We start from the raw sequence: 21,156 nt of genomic DNA, 5'->3' as shown, positions 1-21,156 counted from the left end.
TGGATTTGAATTCAGGTCCTCCTGACTCCAGGGCCAGTGCTCTATTCACTACACCACCTAGCCACCCCACAAGTTTTTCTATAACAGATGACATCTTGATAGTCACACAATTTTCTGAAGAATGCAGCAAATACAAGATGTTTGTTGATAAAAAAAAAAAAGTATTTAACTTGTCAGAGAAAAATATAGCCTTAAAGGCTCTTCTGTACATAGAAATTATCAAGATTTCTTGATAAACAGCCTACCGATTAGTAACTTCAAGTGATGCATATGTCAGGGACACTTCAGTTATCCGAAGTTATTTGACACAGCCATGGAGGATTTAAATGGAAGATGCAAGCAGAAGGATTTCTTTTAGATCATGTGATCATGATATATTTCTGTTGGTGGATATCAACCTAACTACAACAAGCCTAAGCAAACACAGGCCTCATACACTTAAATTATTCAAAATGAACATAAAATTTTTTTTAAAAAGAAAAATTCCTATTGTCAAGACTATAGCATATAGTCAGGTGATCAATCCAGTGGGCAAATATATCCTTGTATATATTTAAGACAGATTTGAGGGGCAGCTAAGTGCTGGTGTAATAGAGAACTTGGCCTGAAGTTAGGAAGGCTCATCTTCCTGAGTTCAAATCCAGTCTCAGATACTTACTAGCTTTGTGACTTATCCTCTGTTTGCCTTAATCCACTGGAGCCCCTGGATAAGTCACTTCACTCTTTTTGTCTCTGTTTTCCCATCTAGAGAAGGAAATGTCAAACCACCCCAGTATCTTTGCCAAGAAAACCATAAATGAGATAATAAAGTCAGACAAGACTGAACAACAACAAGAACATGCTTGGGCCAGGGAGTGGGCAGGTAGTTTCTTAAAATTAAGGATAACAAATATTCTGCCTAAATACCAAACTAAGGTCCATGAAAGCCTCCAGCATATTGAATAGATTCCCCTGTCCTACCCACCCCCCAAAAAAGCTGGAAGCAGAGTGGCTATTTTTTAATGGAGTTTACTTAAAGTCACCTTCTACTTATAAATACAAATCAATTGGAAGGAAAAAATGGACCTTATGTGACCAAGTACTAAAATATGTGACCTATAAGTCTGACACTGTAGAAAATCTGAGAAGGGAAAAAGAAATATTCCATTGAGGAAAGAGAAAACAATCTAAGAAACAGGAAGATGCTCTAAATCTAAGACTGGTTCATTTCTGTCTTTGTATCCCTAGAACCTAACCTAGAACATCATAAGCATTTAATACATTTATTTCACTGAAACGAATTCACCCTTCAATCCAGCTATCTCTTCTGGTTAAACTTTAGGTCTCTTCCCCAATGATCCTGAAACCCAAGTCTAATCACAAACTCAGACAATTGTGGAACTAAAGGTAAACTGGCACAAGAAAAGATGGATAGATGGAAGACAGGGATAAATGGAAAAGGGAATTGATCTAGGTGGGATAGATTGACTGTGTATAAATTTACAAAAATTAATTCCCTTTATAAAATCTTTGAATTAAACAAATAAAGTTGAGACCCAATTAGGTTATGACTTATCTAGAAGAGATCATACCCTTAGAGACTATTACATCTTTCCCATAATGAAGAACAAGCAAGCATACATCTCTTTCACGATTGAAAAACATATTCATGATAATTGAGATGAAAGTTATGTGAATTTTAAACTTAGTAAGAAAATTTGCAACGCATCCATCCCTTTTCATCCCTCTTTCAAGGCCAAGTCCCTACAACAAATGTGCTTGTGAAAGAATAATCTAGAACATGAGAGACACATTGTATTCCAAGAGTTGGAAAGAATTTTCTTTAATCCCCATTCAATCTAATCTGTGGTCATTAGACCTTTTCCTGAAAACCCCTGGGATGGTAGAACTCACTAACTTTGGAAGACACCTATCTACCCCTTATTAATTATCAGCAATTTTTTTCTTAAAATTAACCTGGATCAATCAATCAATCAACACATATATGGTACGGCACTGCTGCAGTAATATATTGAAATATTATATGTAAGTAATATACTAAAGTGCTGGGGCAACAAAATTGTTCAAACCAGCCCCTTTTCTTAAGAAGTTCACATCTTAGAGGGATTTGTTCAGTCATTTCTCAGTTGCATGCAATTCTTTATGATCTTCTTCTGAGTTTTCTAGGCAGAGATACTGAAATGCTCATTTTACCAATGAGGAAATTTACAAAATTGAGGCAAATAGGGTTAAGTGCCTTGCCTAGGGTCACATAACTAGTCAGTGTCTGAAGCCAGATTGGAGCTCACAAAGATGAGTTTTCCTGACTCCAGGCCTGGCATTCTATCCACTATACCACATAAAAATAAGCAAGTATATAATAAATAAACAAACAAACAAACAAATAAATAAATAAATAAATGAATAAATATATATATATATATATATATATATATATTTAAAGAGAGAGAGATATGATAGAGATTGAAACATCTCTGTATCTCTCTATAGATATCTATATATAGTGCCAACAACATAATAGGGAAGTTGGGATGAAAAGAAGTTACTGTTTATTGGTGGGGGAGGGGGAGGCTGGAGGAGATGAGCTTTATTCTGGACACATTAAAATGTCTAGGGACATCTAGTTTTAGATGTCCAACAGGTAGTTGGTGATATGGGACTAGAGCTCAGAAGGGAGATTAGGGTTAGAAATATAGGTATGTAAAAATATAGAATCATCTGTATAAGATGAAAACAATTCACAAGAGCTGATAAATTTACCAAAATAAACAGTATAACAAAAGAAAAGAGAATTTGATAAGGCCTTGGGAAATGCCCATAGTTAGTCAGCAGGACATATTCATATAAGTATACAAAAAGAAAATAGAAGGCAATTTCATGGGTAGGGAAGGAATGAGCATCTAGATAGACCAAGAAAGATTTCATTCAAGAAATCAAGAAAGATTTTAATTTTGAAGAAGCTAGGGAAGCATATTCAATAATATCATAAATAATCTATTTCTTTGAATAATGATAATAAAGATGCTAGCCATCAGTTGTAAGGGAAGGGGCATAAGTTGGGTAGAAGAAGGTAGGTGATAGCTTTAAAAAAATAAAATATATCAGAGTTGAGATTGGACTGTGAGATCAGAGGATTAGTTTAAGTAGACTAGTAATGGGACAGCAGAAGTCCAAGATGAAGAGTAGAGGATTAACAAGTGCTCAGATGATCCAGGCCAACCTGTCCCTAAACTTACAAATATGATATCCCATTATCAAATATCCCTGACAAATGGTCAATTATGCTTTGCTTGAAGAACTCCAGGAGAACAGTCCTTTCTGCTTCTGGGCAATTGGAATTCTAAGGAAGTTTTTCTTCCTGTAGATCTAATCTGGACTCTGCAGCTTCCAGGCCTTGCTCCTAATTTTAATCCCAGAACCAATGACAACAATCCCTTCTCCACCTTACAGACCTCTAAGTACTCAAAAATAATCAGGGCTTCTATAAATCTTAAATTAAACATTCTCAATTCCTTCAAATGACCTTCCCATGGTATGGCTTCTGATCCTTTTCCTCTTCCTAGTCATAATTTCTTAATGATTTTCCTTAATGTAGTGTCCATGGTGTTGAGTACACTTCTTGTCCATACCAGGTGCTCAATAGTTTTGCTTGGCTAAAAAATAAGTGAAAAGTGTAAAAAAAGAGGGGAGAGAGGCAGAAGGAGAGGAAGAGGAGAGAGAGAGAGAGAGAGAGAGAGAGAGAGAGAGAGAGAGAGAGAGAGAGAGAGAGAGAGAGAGAGAGAAAAGAGGGGGAAAGGAAAGAGGGGGGAGAGAGAGGGAGTAGAAAAAAGAGGGAGGAAGGCAGAGATAGGGAGAGTGAGAAGAGAAAGAGAAGAAGAGATAGGGAGAGGAAGAGAAAAGGGAGAAGAAGAGGGAAGGAAAAAGAAAGAGGGAAAGAAAGAAGAAAGAGAAGAGGAGGGGAAAGAGGGAGAAAGGGGGAAAATGTGAGAGAGAGAAAGAAAGGAAAAAGAAAAACTTTTCCCTACAGAGTGGAGTCTTTAAGATGGGGTTCCAAGGGCTCTGTGAGGATCTAAGAATTTGTATTTTTTTTAAATTTTAGATATAGATAGGAAGACTCATCTTTGTGAGTTCTAATCTGGCTTCAGACACTGACTAGTTGCATGACCCTAGGTAAGGCACTTAACCCTATTTGCCTCAATTTCCTCATTTTCATTCACCTCTGGGTGAGTGCATTAATTAGAAACCTTATTATGAAATGAGGTTTTTAGGTTTCAGTCAACTGTACAAGGGGTCCATGACCCAAAAAAATCAAAACACTACACTACAATACAAAGCAACATAGACTAAGCTTATTTCCTTTTCTATATTACTGCCAATCAAATATTTGAAGTCACCTACATTCTCTTCTCCAATCTAAATATCATCAGTTCCCTCTATTAATATTGTTTTCAAATCTCCAACCATCCTAATCACCCTGCTCTGGACTTTTTCTACTTTGCCAATGTCTTTTTAAAATGTGATACAGGTGGTGCAGTGGATAGAGCACCGGCCCTGGAGTCAGGAGTACCTGAGTTCAAATCTGGCCTCAGACACTTAATGATTACCTAACTATGTGACCCTGGGCAAGTCACTTAACCCCATAGCCTTGTAAAAAAAATGTGATACAACAACACTGGACACAATATTCCAAAAGTCAATATTAAGTAGGAGACTATTGGAGTCCTTGAGAGGTAATCTGGTGAAACAGAAGTCCCTTATCATGGGACTTAGGGTGATGAGAAAGACATGAATTTGAACTCCAGTTCCAGGAGATGTAAAAAACTGACAAATCACTTAACCTTTTTGAGCTTTGGAGGATGATGGTCCCCTCTTTCAGCCAAAAGTTGTACCACAGCCCAAAATAGACATAAATAAAATGTTCAAAATAATTCTCATGTCATGGGAAAGCAAAAATGAGAGACAATTTAACTGGAACATAAAATCTGATAAATTGTGGGGGGGGTGATGTATTAAAAAAAAAGTCAGATAACAATATATCAAATCATATTCCCAATTCATAAATTCTCAAAGTTATTTACACAGTTTTTCTATAGGAAGGTATACCTATTTAGCAAAGGCAGCGGAGGAGAATTGGAGGGGCCAGAAGGGTCACTTTACAAGTGAGGAGACTAACATCTGGAGGCTAAGTGACTTGCCCAGAATCTTAAAGAGATGAAAGCACAATAGGCATGAAAAGAGAAAATCAGGTACTGAAAATAAGCATGAGATTGCAATGCAAGCTTCTCAGAGAACTCAGAAATGGCAGATGGACCCTAAAGACCTCTGCTCATTCTCTGATATCGGCTGCCAGGAGACACCAAGGAAAATCCCAAAGCAAAGTCCAGCTCTCCCAGCTTGTTAAAACACTGGAACTTAAAATCACACTAAGTGGAATGAGAATTATAACCTATACCTTCTTACTGTTATACTAGAAAATAACGTTTTGTATTATGTGATACCTACTTGCTATTTTCTGCTATAGAATTATGTCACCCAGTCCTATCTGAACCTAAAACAAAATCTAGTACCCTGCTCTTAGGACAAATTTGCTCCCTATCATCAAAAGCAATCATTCTCCTCAAGGATATTTTTTATTATAATCAGTTTTAACAATGAAAATAAAAATCTGAAGGAAAAAATAAATCAGTTGAGTAATTTATCTGAATATGCCACTATTTTTTAATCCACTTTTGAATCAGAGGATTTTATAAGAAGTTTTCTCTAACACCTTAGGTGACAAGTGATTTCTCCCTCCTTGGTGTTCTAATTAATTTTGGAACTCTCATATGTTCTTGTATATTTTGTAATACTATAGTTATTTTTAGATGTATCTTTTCTCCTCTCCTTGTTGGTTGCTATTCAGTTGACTGAGACCTCATTTGGGGATTTTCTGGCAAAGATACTGGAGAGATTTGCCATTTTCCTTTTCCAGCTAATTGTATAGATGAGGAAATCAAGGCCAATAGGGCATGTGTCTTGTCCAGTTTATAGTGTCTGAGGAAAGATTTGGACTCACATCTTTCTGACTTCAGTCCTGGCACTCTATCTACTACACTACCAAGGTGACCCTTACCTATATTAACTTACAAATTCCTTAAAAAAGGGAATCATGTCATACTTATTTGTCTCTCTTGATGCTTAGCAGTCTTATATGCACAGAATAATGAACTGGATTTGTGATTTCACTGTTATAGGGAATTCCTAGACCAGGAATCTCCCTCAACTAATGCAGTTTAGCATTTTCTCTGCAACCTATCATCTGAAGAGATATGCCTAGAGGCACTAAGAAACTGAATCACTTGATCAAAATAACACAATCATTATGTTCAAGAATTTAAAGTCAGCTCTTCCTAAATGGAAGGCCAGCTATCTATCCACTGCAACACTCAAGAAGCAAAAGTTTAATAAGCATGTATTTATCAGAGCTATTATCAGAGTTCAAATCTGACCTCAGACACTTAATAATTACCTAGCCCTGTGACCTTGGGCAAGTCACTTAACCCCATTGCCCTGCAAAAAAATAAACCTTAAAAAAACCTCATTAGAAGAATATTAGGGGCTGCTAGGATAGAGCACCAGCCCTGGAGACAGGGTACCTGAGTTCAAATCTAGCCTCAGACACTTAATAATTACTTAGCTGTGAGGCCTTGGGCAAGCCACTTAACCCCATTTGCCTTGCAAATAAAAGGAAAGAAAAGAATGGGCCACAGACCTTGTTTGCTGAATGAATGAGTCAAAGACTCACATGCCTCCTTGGTCATCATTGTAAATAGAAGTTAAAATAAATCGATAAAAACTGATAAGTAAACAGATGAGAAAGACAACCAAATCTGCTTTTATTGTAGACTTACTGTTCATGTTACACTCAAAGAAAAGAATAATAGCTAACGCCAACAGATTTCTAATACAAAATAGGGGGAAGGACCGGAAGCAGACCTATAATTTCATTGACATAGAGTAGAGAATTCCCTACTGAGGAAACTCCACACACTCTAAAGTTGTTCTAGACTTGCTTTGTAACTTACATAGTCTAAGGAGGTTTATTTAGTAGGAAAAAATGAAAGAAAAGCAAAACTTCACTATTTATGACTACAATAACTTGTCATCTCGATCCGTAGTTTAGACTGTACCTTTTACTGCCTTGATGCTAATGTAGCTTAAATGGATACTAACTTCCTAACAAATGGATTTTGTCACCTTGCCACGTTTTATGACAACTACAGGCTACACTTGGAGCGGAACACTTGGATCCACTTCCTCGAGCAAAGGAGGGCCCTTATGAGTTCAGAGTGTCCTCAGAAGGCCAGGTTGTGGGGCAGCTAGGTGTTGCAGTGGATAGAGAGCACCTGCCCTGGAGTCAGGAGGACCTGAGTTCAGATCCGAGCTCAGACACTTAATAATGACCTAGCTGTGTGGTCTTGGGCAAGCCACTTAACACCATTGCCTTAAAAAAAACTAAAAAAAAAAAAAAGGAGGCCGGGTTGTCAGACAGGAAATGATACAAAGTAGCAAAGACTACTTCAAGCAGGGTGGTCCCGGCCCGGGGCCTCGGGAAACATTTATGAGCAACAAAACTCGGGTGGATTGTCCCCGGTGGAAGTGGAGGGCTCTTCCACCCGGCTTAGGAGCTGCCACAAGGGCAGGGGGCAGACCGCAGGGTCAAATGCGGACCCTCAGCGTCGCCGGGCCGCGGGGCGCAGTCCCCGCGGGCAGGCCCAAGCCTGTGTCCCGCTACATTGTATCCCGCTGCATTGTATCCCGCTACATTGTATCCCGCCCCAGCGCCAAGCCCGCGGCACAGCCCTGGGCGCCCCAGCCCCGCTCCCCCAGTCCCCCGCGCCTCCCGCCGCTCCTCGGACCCCCACTCTCGGCAAGCCCGCGGTCATCTCCCCCCGCCCCCCTCAGCCGCGCCACGTGCTGGGGGCCGAAGCGGCCCCCCGCCCTCTGGAGGGGGAGCCCGGCGCAGGCCAGACTGTGATGTCAGCGGAAGGCCTTCCGGTCCGGCCCCGGCCCGGGCGGGCCCCAGCGAGGACCCTGCTCCGCCGGGCCGGGATTCGAACGCGGGTCCTCCTTGTCCCCCGGCTGCCCCCGGCCGGGGCCGTGGAGAGGACACGTCGGGCGGCAGCAGCGACCCGCCGCGCGCTCCGGCGGACGAGCAGCTGCTCCAGGGGCCGCGGAGTGGGGAGGCGAGGAGGAGCCGGGGCCCGGCTGCACCCCGGAGTCCTCGTGTCGGGGCTCCACGAGCGGCCGGTCGTGGCGGGAGCCCCGCCGAAGGGAGCCAGGGAAGGGGGCGAGCCTGGGCCACGGGCGAGGCTTACCTGCCGGAGCAGCTTCCACCTGGCGGCGCCCAGGGCCCCCCGGGGCGCGGCCCCCGGCTCCCCGGCTACGAGCGGCCGGGCCGCTTCAGGGCCGGCCCCCGGCGCCGGCGGCTCCATCTCGGGACGCCTCGGCGTCGCTCCTGCCAGGACCTGTCTGCCTGCCTCTCCGCTGCCAGGACCTGCGGGCCCCGGGGCTCCGAAGCCGGCTCGGGCTGGCGGCCCTTCCGGGTGAACGCGTCTCCCCGGCAACCGCGAGCGACAGCGCGGCGCTCGATCCGTCTCCCCTGCCGGGCAGAAACGGCGGCCATCTTGGGTGAGGGCAAGGCGAAGCGCGGCGCCTCGGGTCGCCGCCGGCTCTGCTTCGGGGAGACCGCGGGCAGAGGCCGAGAGCCGGCCCGGAACAAAGATGGCGCCGGCGGCGTCGCTGTCGCTCGGCGCTGGATCGAGCGGGCCTGCGCCGCCGCTGTGGGCCCGGCCTCTCCTTCCCGCTCCCACAGCGGACGCGCGGGCCGCGGCCTTCATTAAGCACCGACTGTATGCCGGCGGTTGCGGGGCGCTTCAGGGTGCCCCAAGCGGTGGGCAGTGCCGACCCCGCGCCACAGGCGGCCGCGGGTAAGGGCCCGGGCTCAGCGCCCCTCCCCCACTCCCCAAGACCGCCGGAGCCGCCCCCCAGGAGCCCACCCAACCTTTTTTTTTTTTCTGGAGGCACGTTTTTGCCCCCAAATCTAAATCCGTCCACCGCAGGACTGTGGGCCTAGCGCCCCCCACGTCCTCCTGTGAGCGCTGCCATTCGAGGGGGCTCCCCCTTGGGGGTACCCCCAAGCTTGTGAGAAAACCCTCAGTAAAGCACACACCATCCCCCGAGGCCCTGCGTGAACTTGGAGAGTGGGTTTGTGTCTGTAGATCTCCCAGCCTGTGGGGGTGGGGGGCCAGGAGGGTCAGGAATAGAGATTTTTGTATTTTAAGAAGCATTAGAGGATATTGGTTGGTTGTGGCCTGAACTTGAACATCACTTGTTGCCCGTTTCAATTCAATCAGTGCTCTAAGCTATCGAGGCTCCGAACCTGAAAGGGATCTTAGAGATAACTGCAGCCCAATCTTACCATTTTGGAGATGAAGAAAAGGTTCAGTGGACTTGTGACTTATCTAATGTCATACAGATCCGTAGGCAAATCAGGATCCAAACTGAAGTCATCCCATTCCCAATTCACTAGAAGGCACTAGGGAATGAGAAGGAATTTTTCTATTTTGTCTTTGTAGTCACTCTGCCTTGTACGTAATAAGTTTAATAAATACTGAATTAAATTTCTAAAAAGATGACTGCCCACGAGGAATTTATGTTTTGTTAAGGGGAAGGAATTACCGCTTCTCCACAGTTAAATAAATAATAGGTGGAAAGTATATTGACAAATTTGGGGGAGAAAGAGAAAAGAAGTAAAGACCAGACAGGATGGTACAGAATTACTCCAGATTAAGAGAACTAGAAAGAACCACTGAAGGTTTTTTTTTTTAGACAAGGGAGTGACTCCATTTGCTTTAGGATAATTTTAGTAGCTGTGAGGATATATTGAGAGAAAAAGCCCATTGACCAGTTCTCTGACTTCTCTATGGATACCAAATATATATAAAATCATATGCATTCAAAGCAGTTTATTCAGTAAAAGAACTAGATACTAGAAGATCTCAGAGATAAAATCATTTATAACTTCTCAATTTTTTTTTATAGGATGTAATTGTTCCAGTATAATTCCTAGGTGATTTCATCCTGAGACAATTGAAAAGAGACACATCCAACAAAAACAAGTGTGTATCCTCAGGAAGTTGTTGACCTTCCAAAATGAACATACACATTTTTAGATCTCTCTGAACCTGCTTGGGATAACATATTTTATTCTATACCCATTGAAGGCACGGTACTCTAGCAAGTGAATTAAGAACTAGAATTACACTGCAATAACATTCGTGTCTGGGGAATTCAGAAGTCAGAACAAAAAAAGGATTTTGACACCATGCATCAGAAAGCCAAATTCTTCCTCCAAACTCTGAAGTTTAGTATTGCTGGCTTTGGAAAATACACACAGAAGCAGCCTCATGTTCACCATCACTTCATTGATTGCTGCCCTTGGATAAAAATGAGAAAATGTCACAGCTTTAAGTGTTTGCAAAATAAATACAAGAAATTGATATCAGGAAGAAACATCACAAGCCAGAGATGGTCCTATATGGTATGAATTATTTGTAATAATCTACTTGTAATGAAATTCTGATAAAGAGGTAAAGGCTTAATAGGCTGAATTGTAGTAGCATTATCTGTCAATAACAGAATCTCAAAGGTACCAGACCAAGAATCCCCAAAACATAGTAATGTATCCAGAAACTCAACTTGAAAAAAAAATGATGAGGATCCTGTTAGACTGTTAAGTATTTTTAATTACTTTCTCTGCTACTCACTGCTTTTACTGTCTCTAGTCTTTTAAGTTATATACTATTTTATGTAGAAGACTTTGTTTCTGAAGAGGACAGAAATAGTGTCTTCCACTTTTGTATAATCAGGGAGAACTAGAACTAGCAAAGTTTAGTGAAGAGCCCTAGTCAGAAGACATTGGTCTCTAAGTCATCCACATTCTGGATTTAGTAACCCTTGCATTACTTGCCTCCCAGAAGTATTGTAAGAAAGGAATTTTATAGGGTGGCTAGGTGGCGCAGTGGATGGAGCACCAACCCTGGAGTCAGGAGGATCTGAGTTCAGATCAGGCCTTAGACACTTAATGATTGCGTAGCTGTGTGGCCTTGAGCAAGCCACTTGACCCCATTGCCTTGCAAAAAAAAAGAAAAAAAATTGTGAAACTTAAATGTGAATTGTTACTGTTATTTAGTAAAGATTTATTGAGTCATATAATCATATTTTATTATTATATACTATTTTATAGTATAGTAGAATACCAAGAAATTAATTGCCAGAGAAGATTTTATATTTTATATATATATATATGCATATAAATACAAAATCAAAGATTTAAAGACCAGGCCTTAGTTTTTATCTGGTGTATACAAGGGAGATAGCAAAAGAAAATAAACTGCAGTCTCACTCTAATGTTCTCTTCAAAGTATATATGTTGAGTGTGTTTGATAAGCAGTCACCTCTTACTACGAAGTCCCTTTGCTTAGGCTATTTATATATATAAACTTTCTGACAAGCCCAGGACTATCTTACCCCAAATTCCAAATCTCTATTGAAGTATTACAGTCCAACAACTTAGTTTACCTATTTTTCCACAGACATCAGTAGCTCTCATTTAGGTTTAATAGGAAAAATTTGTAAAGGAATGTAGAGGTGGAGAATTAACTAAAATGATAATTTATATAACATCAGAGATGTATTATAAAAATTCACTTGTATTTGGTAGTTAAGGTTTAAAAACATTGATCCTTTATAGGATTTATAGTCAGTACCACTCAATAAGCACTTGTTTTGTTTTCTTTTGTTTTATGTTTAAGTCTTATCTCCTCCTCTAAACTCTTAAGCTTTTTGATGATAAGGACTATTTGTTTTGCACCTTTTATATTCCCTCATGGCATGAACTTGAGTATGTGTATATGTATATGTATATCTATCTATCAATATAGATATATAGAGGATATCCTACAATATATAGATATATATATATGCACATGCATATATATACATAAATATATATACACACTCAATAAATATTTAATAATATTATAGTATTTTTCAAGCTTGAAGGGACCATAGAGATCAGCTTTAAAAAAAAAAACACTTTGCTTTTAAAAAAAAAACAAGTGAGAAATGTGAGACCCACAGAAGTTAAGGAATTTGCCCAAAGTCACCCAGTTAATAGCAGAGCAAGGACTTAGAAGCCTGGTCTCCTGCCCACCCCCACCCCCCCATCATGTTTTTTCTGCCTTGCTAACTTTAATGAAGTGGAATCAGTCAACAAGCATTTCTAAGCACTTTCTTTGTGTTGGGCATGAGGAATATGAAAACAATGCATTTAATTGGGTCTTTATCTCGTATTTTTAACCAGCTTTCCATGTTAAAATCCGTAAGTGGAGTAAAAATGGCCTAACCATTCCATTCATTTTCACAGTTTTTCTTATCTATTGCACAGCTTCACTCTTCATCACTCCAGCTATATGAGATAGAAAATGTTGGATACTTCCATGAAACAAATTGCCTAACATATGGGAAGGAGGCTTCTAACTTAGACCTTTGTTTAGGTTATGAGGGTAATGAGAGGAAAAAAAGCACCGACACAGGAAAAGGTCAGGAGTGGAGACAAAGATCCCAGTTTGTCTGGATCATATCAGATAACTATAGGATAGAGAATCCTGAATGCCAGGATCAATTATTTATAATTTGATAGACAGTGAGGAACCTCTAAAAGTTTTATATTAGTGAAAGATTGCCCAAGCAGTGATTTATTATTTGTTTGTTTGGTTTTTTTAGGTTTTTGCTAGACAAATGGAGTTAAGTGGTTTGCCCAAGGCCACACAGCTAGGTAATCATTAAATGACTGAGGCCAGCTTTGAACTGAGGTACTCCTGACTCCAGGGCAGGTGCTCTATCCACTGCACCACCTAGCCACTCCCCAGGCAGTGATTTAAAGGAAGAAATGGAGTAGAGATAGACTGGAGGCCATTAGAAGTCCATTTTAATTGTCTAGGCAAGAAGAGATTAGAGACTGAATTAGAATGGAAGGCTAAGAGGAAAGTGAACTAAGAAGCATAGTGAACTTAGAATTGAAAGCTGATTGATATACATAATTCCAGGTAGACAAACCTGGGAGGAGAGCTTACTTATACTTGGGAGAGGAAGGTGAGTCCATGAAAGAAGAGAAAGAAAGGAGGAGTTGGAATCTGAAGAAAGTCAACAAATACAATGCTGGGTGCTTGGGATAAAAAGAAAAGCAAAAATAGACTCTGCCTTATTTTTTAATGGTAGAGACATCATGCAAATAGGTAAATACAGGATATGTACAGAGCAGATGGAAAGTAGTTTTCTCAGAGGAAAGGATATCCTACAAAAGATGAAATTTGGGCTAAATCTTGAAGAAAATCAGGCAAGTTAAATTGAGAAAAGAGCATTCCAGGCATGGAAGGCAGCCATAGAGAGAATACATAGATTGTCCTATATAAGGTAAGGCAAATAGGCCAATTAAACTAGATTGTAGACTGTATAAGGAGAGTAAATAAGGTAGGAAAAGACTAAGTTATGGAAAACTTTAAATGCCAAACAGATTACTTTATATTTGTTCCTGGAGATATAGGGGGGTTGCTGAAATCTACTGAATGAGAGTAGGAAAGGGAAGATAGAAGCATTTCTAGGCTTGAGGAAAATCACTGGCAGTTGAGTGGAGGATGAGATTAGAAGGGAAAATCAATTAGAAAGTTCTTACAGACCAAAGATGTATTGAGGGCCTGAACTATGTTAATGACTGTGAGTGGAGAGATGTTGTGAAAAGTAGAATGGCAAGATTTGACTATGGATTAGAATTTTTTCAAAGTGAGAGAAATGAGTTGAGAATGTCACCATGATTGTGAACTTGGTGACTGGGAAGGAAATCCAACTCAAGATGTCTAATAAACAGTTGGTGATATAGCCCTAGAGCTCAGTAGAAATAGCAGAACTGGATATATTCATCTATATAGAGATGATAGTTTAACTCTTAGGAGTTGATGAGATCACCATTTGAGATAGTACAGAATAAAAAGAGAAGTGGGCCCAAAACAGTTTTGGGGGTGGGGAGTGGGAAAAGAAGGGAGAAGGCCACCTTCTCAATGAGCATAACATAGATACAGTAAAGGAGACTGAGAAAGTAGTCATAGGAAACAAGTTTTTACCCCATTACCCTCCACATAGCAGGGGTTATAGGTATGGCACTCATTCCCACCTGGAAAATCCACATTAAGATTTTTGACCCTCCCTTTGTATCACAGAAGAAATCTGAATTTTTTTCTTTTATGGGGTATTTACAGTAACTTATTGTAAAATTTAGATTAAATATTTAGTCATATGCTTTATTATATAACACTATTCATATATTTTATGCATTTCTAAGTTTCTAAACTTTTGTGTCAACTATTGGCCTTTGATGTCACCTACAGCTTCCATACAACTCTCCCAAAATTCCTTTGGAAGGGATAATTTATAATCCCAGGATATGTGTGGGTGGCTAGAAGGTTATAGTGCCATCAACAGAAATAGAGAAGTTAGGGGAAAGAATAGATTTTGGGGGAGGGGGAGTTATAAAGCATTAAAGATTCAGTCTTCAACCTGTTAAACTTGAGGGTCAGTCATTTTCTTTCTTTTTTTTTTTTTTTTTTTTTAGGTTTTTGTAAGGCAAATGGGGTTAAGTGGATTGCCCAAGACCACACAGCTAGGTAATTATTAAGTGTTTGAGACTGGATTTGAACCCAGGTACTCCAGGGCCCGTGCTTTATCCACTATGCCACCTAGCCACCCCGGTCAGTTATTTTCTTAAGAAATCTGGTAGAGATTCAATAATGTCGGACAGGAATCTTGGAAAGGATTGAGGGTTGCCTATAGAGACAGTGACTGAAACCATTGAAAAACGTATGAGCATGAAGGTATGTGAAAATAAGTATGAAAAAAGAGTCCTAATCAAAAAAATATAATTTAAAGAAATATCAAGTTTTAAGGGGCAAGAGAAGAATGCAGAGTCATCAAAGATTGGAGGAAAATCGAGAGAATTTGGCTTTGTTCAGCTGATTAATGCTATAGGAAAAGTTAGGCAGGCAAATATAAATTAAATCATGGTAAAACATTTCCCCAACTACATACCCTTCATGATCTGTGCAGGGTTCTAATCGTGATCAGATTTGTGTTCGTGTGTAACAAAATCCATTTCCCTTAAAGACCCCCCTCTTGTGGCCTGTGGATCTACTTTTCACCTTAAATCATATCTAATTTTACAGTTAACAGCATAATTTACCAATATTCTTCTAGTCAACCTCTCATTATTTTTTATATTTTATGTATTTCTAAGCCTATTAAGTATCTTGGTGAATATAGACAATTATTTTAAGTATCTTAGCAAAAATAGATGTTTTCACTTTCTTCTCCTTCAAAATAAACTCTGACTTCTATAGAAATTCTGATGGCAGTTGATTAGAAAATGGCTTTATACTGTTTGCAGTATACTGGGCAGACCTTTTAAGTAACCATTTAATAAAAATTATTTAATTGTTTAGGTAATTAAAATAAATCAGTAAATTAGAGGACTACAGAACTTTAAATCTAGTTTGCTTTTGTTTAGAAAATAATTTTGTCTCAATTTCTTCCCTTTATCTTGTCCTTTAAGCCAGGAATCCCAGACAAGTACAATTTCTACTAGAAGTAAGAACTTTGGATCTAACTCTATAATTTTCTACCTCAGTCTTGATTCTGATGTGGTATTGATTGAATTCAACCAAAATCTAAATTTCTACCAAAAATGTTAAATAAAAAGTTAGTTACATTTAAAAAATAAGATGTGGGAAACCAGAAACATTGATTTTTTTTCTATGTGTCTTGTCATATTGCATCTTGGTAGCTTTTAGACTGTAAACTCATCACGTACAAAAACTGTATTTTTAGCTTATAATTTTTGTAGCATGCGTACTAAGATATGTGTGCACTAGTGATTCAGTTGAAGATTTGTGGGTTGTTGGGTTAATTATTGAAGGATGAATGACAACTTTGGCATTGTAATTGTCTTCTTTAGCAAAGACCCATATTGGAAAGCTTGACTAGATTGGTTTCTTCTACTGAGGGGTAACCATTCCTAAGGAGGTGTAATAGAGATGTTAAACTGTCAGACTCATTATTCCCTAGGCAGTTTAGATTTTTTTCCCCCTTATCTAGGACCGAAATGACATATATGTTCATTTATGTAGCTCTAGAGGTCAACTCAAATTTTTTTTTATTTATGAGCTATTTCTATCTCCTCTAAGTACGTTCATGGGCAGATTCTCAGTAGGCACTTATTAAGCTTTCATTTGTGTCTCTGCTAATTTTCTTTAATTCTTCCATTATTTCATTGATTTTTCCTTACATATGGGGAATGCATTTTTTTAAATGAAAATAAAGGGGATGCTCCATTTTGCCAGGCAGTAATTCACCTTTTGAGCAGATAAACTGTTCTGCCTTTGGCTGCTGCTTATCCCAACAAGGGAAGCAAATTATTGCTGATGAGGAGGTGGGGAAGGGCAGACTTCTTATGTTATAACAGTTTTATTGTGAGGAAAATGATGGTGAGCTTTTATTAGTAAAGATAAAGTGTCCTCCTCTCCCTCCCCGCAGTGCTTCCCCTTTCATACTTCAGTATTTGTAAAAACTCAATAGATGTTTCTAGCTCTCTTTTTCTCTACTATCCCACCCCTGACTGAGTGTTAAATATGTAAAATACATGGGATTTCTTTTTCTGCTTAATCTCCTGTAAAACGTTGCCCATGGTGTTTCTGCACACTCTCTTAAGCGCAGTACGGGTCTTAGCGACACTTCTGCGCTCCTCGTCCTTTGGAATTATTGATGTAAAAGAGCACAGCAGTATTCGAGTTGTAGTGTCCTGTGCATCCTTTTTGTTTGGATTTTAAAATGAGATTTCTCAGCACAGGACTGTGGAAGGAGGATTTTCTTGGGGGGGTGGAGGGGTGGGAGGAATCAGAGCGGGGTGGACTTAGGAAAGCCTTTCAAGAACCCTCCAACTACTTATTACTTCATTAGGTGTTCCTGGCATTGTAAAACTTGCATGAAAAGGATACAAAGGATTTTTCTTTACAAAGTAGACAATTTTACTAGTTAAAAATAATTTGACTGCTCTAGTAAAATATTTATTACAGGACCTTCTGAATACTGAACAAGAGAACACAAAATCCCTTTTAATAAATTACACAGATTCAATGGAAAGATTCAAGAAGAAAATAGAAGCATTCTATGACAAATACCCGTTCACTTTGGACAATTTAGAGGTCAGTAAGAAATCATTTATTTCCCTCCTTAAAAAAAATAATCTCCAACATCCTAAGCAAGAAGCAAATGTATTTTCAGTAATTAATGATGCTTTGTACTACTAGTAATCAATTACATTTGCAGGTCAGTGTTTTGGTTTTTTTGAGCCAAAGGATATTCATTGCAATACTTAAAATGAGTATAGTGTGATGTTTTTAAATGCTAAAGATTAAACCGAAACGAAGCTCAGAAAGTTTCTAAGTGTGAAAATAGTTCTCTGTTTAGAGTTAGTTTCATTAAAAAAATTATCATGTTTAACTATTATCCAAACTTGAGCTCTGATTTTTTAAAGTAGTACTACTAGACTGTAGTAACCATGTTAATTCATAGCAAAAGTGCAATTAAAATAAAATTAACATCACTTAAACTGCTTTGTGATGTTTCTGTCTTAAAAAGAATCTTTAGTAGCTTTGTTTAAAAGCATTGCACAAAGGGAAACACACTTAAAATACATTCTGACTATCTAGCTTAAAAAACTAAATCGTATCATTGTCATCTTGAGTGCCATAGCTAATAACAATCACATGAAGCACAATTTCAATAAGATATTATCTGTATATATCTTAAAAAATTGTTTTGGGGCTATACTTTCAAGCACTGGGGTACAATCTAGTTGCTTGTAACAATCGATCTCTCCTTTCCAGTATTCCCTTGACAATCAGTGGTGAGAGGATGAAAAGTTCTCTAGGAAGACTCAGTAAACCAGCATAAAATTTAAAGAGCTGCAGCTCCTTGCAGAAATAAGAGAACTGCTTCTTAGAATTTAGAGAATTTTTTCTTTAATATAAGTTCTTTGTAACTGGGAAATTTTTTTGTATTTTACAGTAATGCAATATTTCTAGATTTGGAGTTTCTCATAAAATGAAATTTGAATTTAATGAATTTCATTGAATCTCCGACACTAACCTTCACCATAATATAGTAGAAGGAACTTTGAACTGAAATCAGGAAAAATAGCTTTGAGTCTCAGCTCTGCTATCTTAGATCTTGTTAAGACTCAGTAGCCTCATTGGTAAAAAAAAAAAAAATGGGTAATGAAAGTGACAGCCACACAGGGTTGTTGTGAGAAAAGTGCTTTGTAATTATAAAATACAAACTGGTATATGAAGCTCACAGATAAATATGCAGAAGTAATAAAAAAAATGATATGTCGTGTTTTGTTCTTTACTTAGCATATGTTCTTATACTTCGACATTTGTGGATCTCTTTTCTTTAGTGAAATCTGTTTGCAGTATCATCCTACATATTGAATTGTTCATCTTATCAGAGATCAATAAAAGGACATACTTACAAATTGAATCAATTTTTCACTTTTTATAGCAATACTTTTTTCCATTTCTCAGATTAGATTTGGTGATTTTATTTACTATGAAGAAGATGGTTGCATACTTCGTTTAAAACTTGGAGATGGTAAACTTATTTTTTCCTTTTTTACATGTTTTAATTTTTCAGATCTTTGTTGGGAAACAAAAATGATCATTGATGAAATGTAATACAATGGTAGAAATAGAGTAGAAACATGGGTAAAATGGGCTCTACATTGTTGTCTTTTTTAAATTACTTAATTTTAAGTGTGTGTATTTTACTGTCTATTTTAATATATAAATTTGGCTCTAGTAGTATTAACAACAAATGTATGCTAGCCAGAGTAGACTAGCCAAAAGATAGATGACAAACAGAATCTTTTTTTAAATTAATGTGTATTATTTTTGTGATTATACAAATATAAATTTATGGCCTTATCCCTAAATGAGTAATGTTATATATTCTCATCCTAAATTAAACATAAATCACATGCCATCAATTTCTGATGAGAAACAGAATATATTTGCTTTCAGAAACATATTTTTCCTTATGATTCAAATACATGAAATTCCTCTTTGAAATAAAATATAACATTTAGTATCTGGTGTGTGATTTGTATTTTTCTTTATTTACTAGATTTGAATAATTGTGAAGTTTTACTCTGTTTGGAAGAGCTTTCATTATATAATGCCTTTGTTGAACGTATCAGGATTTCTCCTGGGGAGGAGTACATGGCAGCCAGCATAAAAACCTCAGATTCTGAAGAGTCTACATGTGTAATTGTTAAGCTTGGCAAATATCCAGAAGTGGAGGACTTCATTCCCAATGTGTTCAGTTTTGGTAAGCCGCTAACAGACATGTTCTCTCCTTAAAGGCAGCATCAAAACGGGTAAGGGCAGAATTCATTCGCTGGACAAATACGTATTGCCTATCTAAGGTGTACAAGACATTGTGATAGATTCTGCAGGAGTAAAGTATAATAACAATAGGCTCTGCTGTTATGAACCTTACGGACTAATATGGGAAAATACGATATATACACAAAATAGCGTCACAAATAATTATACTAGAAGGTAGGAAGTAAAAGCATAATAAAAGTGGACAAAGTTCAGAGAAGAGGAGGATTAGTGCTGACTAGGAGTGGACTTCCTTGCCCAAAGAGACTCAGCAGGCTTCAAGGAAGAAGTGGCATTTGGGTTAGACCTTAGAGCAGGGCTGTCCAACCTTACTTTTAAAAGTTTTTATTGAAACAATAGACAGTATAATTTTGATTTTCCATTTTAGTGAGAACTCTGTAGTAGCTTGGGTTCATTTATTAAAGCATTTAGTAAACCCACAAGGGTCTGCATAAAATCACACTGCAGGCTGCAGCAGGTTACATTTTGGACGGCCCTGCCTTAGAGGATTGATAAGAATTGAACAAATGGAGCTGGGAAAGAAGGATCCAGCACCTTTGACTTAAACATAAAGTATAGTAAATGGAATTTAGGGGATTGTGAGCAGTTTCTTTTAACTGGATCTTGGAATACATAAATTGGAGTATTAGGAAATAGGTTGAAAAGGTAGTTTGAGATCAGATTGTGGAAGGAGTCCTTTTTTTTTTTTTTTTTGCCAAGGCAAGCAGGTGCAGTTCAGTGACTAAATCAAGGTCACATAGCTAGTAAATGTTAAGTGTCTTGAGGTCAGATTTGAGTTCACCTCCTCTTAACTACAGGGCTGGTGCTCTATCCACTGCTCCACCTAACTCCTGCTTGGAAGGAGTCTTAATTGCCAGACTAAGAAGTCTGGAGAGTGACTGGATGTTTTAAAGCAAGAGAATTATATGATCAAAGCTATACTTTAGGAAATCTGATCTGACAGCAGAATGTAGGATGGGTTGACTCATTAGGCCATTGCTCTAGTTCAGAGAAGAAGAAATGGGATCAGTAACAGGCAATTCAAATCAATATATAGATTTTAAGGATTTGCTGTATGTAAGGCACTGTACCACAGGCTGGGGCTACAAAATCTAAAAGAAAGAAGAATTACTTCTCTCAAAGAGCACTTTTTTCTCCTGGAAATTACATATATGTAGATAAATGTATGGTAATTTGAGAAAGGAAAAACTTCTATCAACTAGAAAGATGAAGGAAGACATTACAGAGAAAATGGCATCTGATTCAAGCAGGGCAAGGAAGAAGAGAACCATTAAATTATTATGACACATAGAGTGTCAGTAAAACTTGCTCCAGGAAGCAAGTAGGCAATACTGTGCTTTAGGAGCAGTCATTAAGAGATTTTGTTGTGTTTTATTTTGTTTCTGTGCATATTCTCTAAATTAATCAAATCCAGTGCAATAAGCTAATACAATTATGGGAGTGGTTTGGAAACTTGGTTTCCCTTCTCCTGGTGCAAGCTCTGTATAATCTCATTTTTGCATATACATGTATGTGTGCTCCCTGAAACAAGGGTTTTCAGGTA

The 21,156-nt window shown here is 38.7% G+C and overlaps 2 protein-coding genes across 5 annotated transcripts in view; one reads left to right on the top strand and one right to left on the bottom strand.

Annotated features, from left to right (window-relative positions):
* LOC141513312 (uncharacterized) overlaps positions 1-8,879 on the bottom strand; it is a 64,770-nt gene extending 55,891 nt beyond the window's left edge. The window contains exon 1 of the mRNA XM_074223049.1: positions 8,358-8,879. Within this exon, the coding sequence (XP_074079150.1) occupies positions 8,358-8,879 (522 nt within the window). The remainder of the gene's footprint in view (positions 1-8,357) is intronic.
* LOC141501252 (prolyl endopeptidase-like) overlaps positions 8,879-21,156 on the top strand; it is a 42,324-nt gene continuing 30,046 nt past the window's right edge. For 2 of the 4 annotated variants that reach the window (XM_074205074.1, XM_074205088.1), the window contains exons 1-5: positions 8,879-8,969; positions 10,084-10,582; positions 17,223-17,351; positions 18,735-18,801; positions 19,333-19,536. In XM_074205074.1, the coding sequence (XP_074061175.1) occupies positions 10,367-10,582; positions 17,223-17,351; positions 18,735-18,801; positions 19,333-19,536 (616 nt within the window). In that variant the 5' untranslated portion in view covers positions 8,879-8,969; positions 10,084-10,366. Of the gene's footprint in view, positions 8,970-10,083; positions 10,583-14,710; positions 14,763-17,222; positions 17,352-18,734; positions 18,802-19,332; positions 19,537-21,156 lie in introns of those variants that run through there. The other 2 variants (XM_074205066.1, XM_074205081.1) reach the window with 2 other exon arrangements.

This window comes from Macrotis lagotis, chromosome 1, assembly GCF_037893015.1.
Source record: "Macrotis lagotis isolate mMagLag1 chromosome 1, bilby.v1.9.chrom.fasta, whole genome shotgun sequence".
Lineage (NCBI taxonomy): Eukaryota > Metazoa > Chordata > Mammalia > Peramelemorphia > Peramelidae > Macrotis > Macrotis lagotis.
The sequence above is the reverse complement of the archived record's forward strand: the minus strand, read 5'-3'. Positions and strand labels throughout refer to the sequence as shown.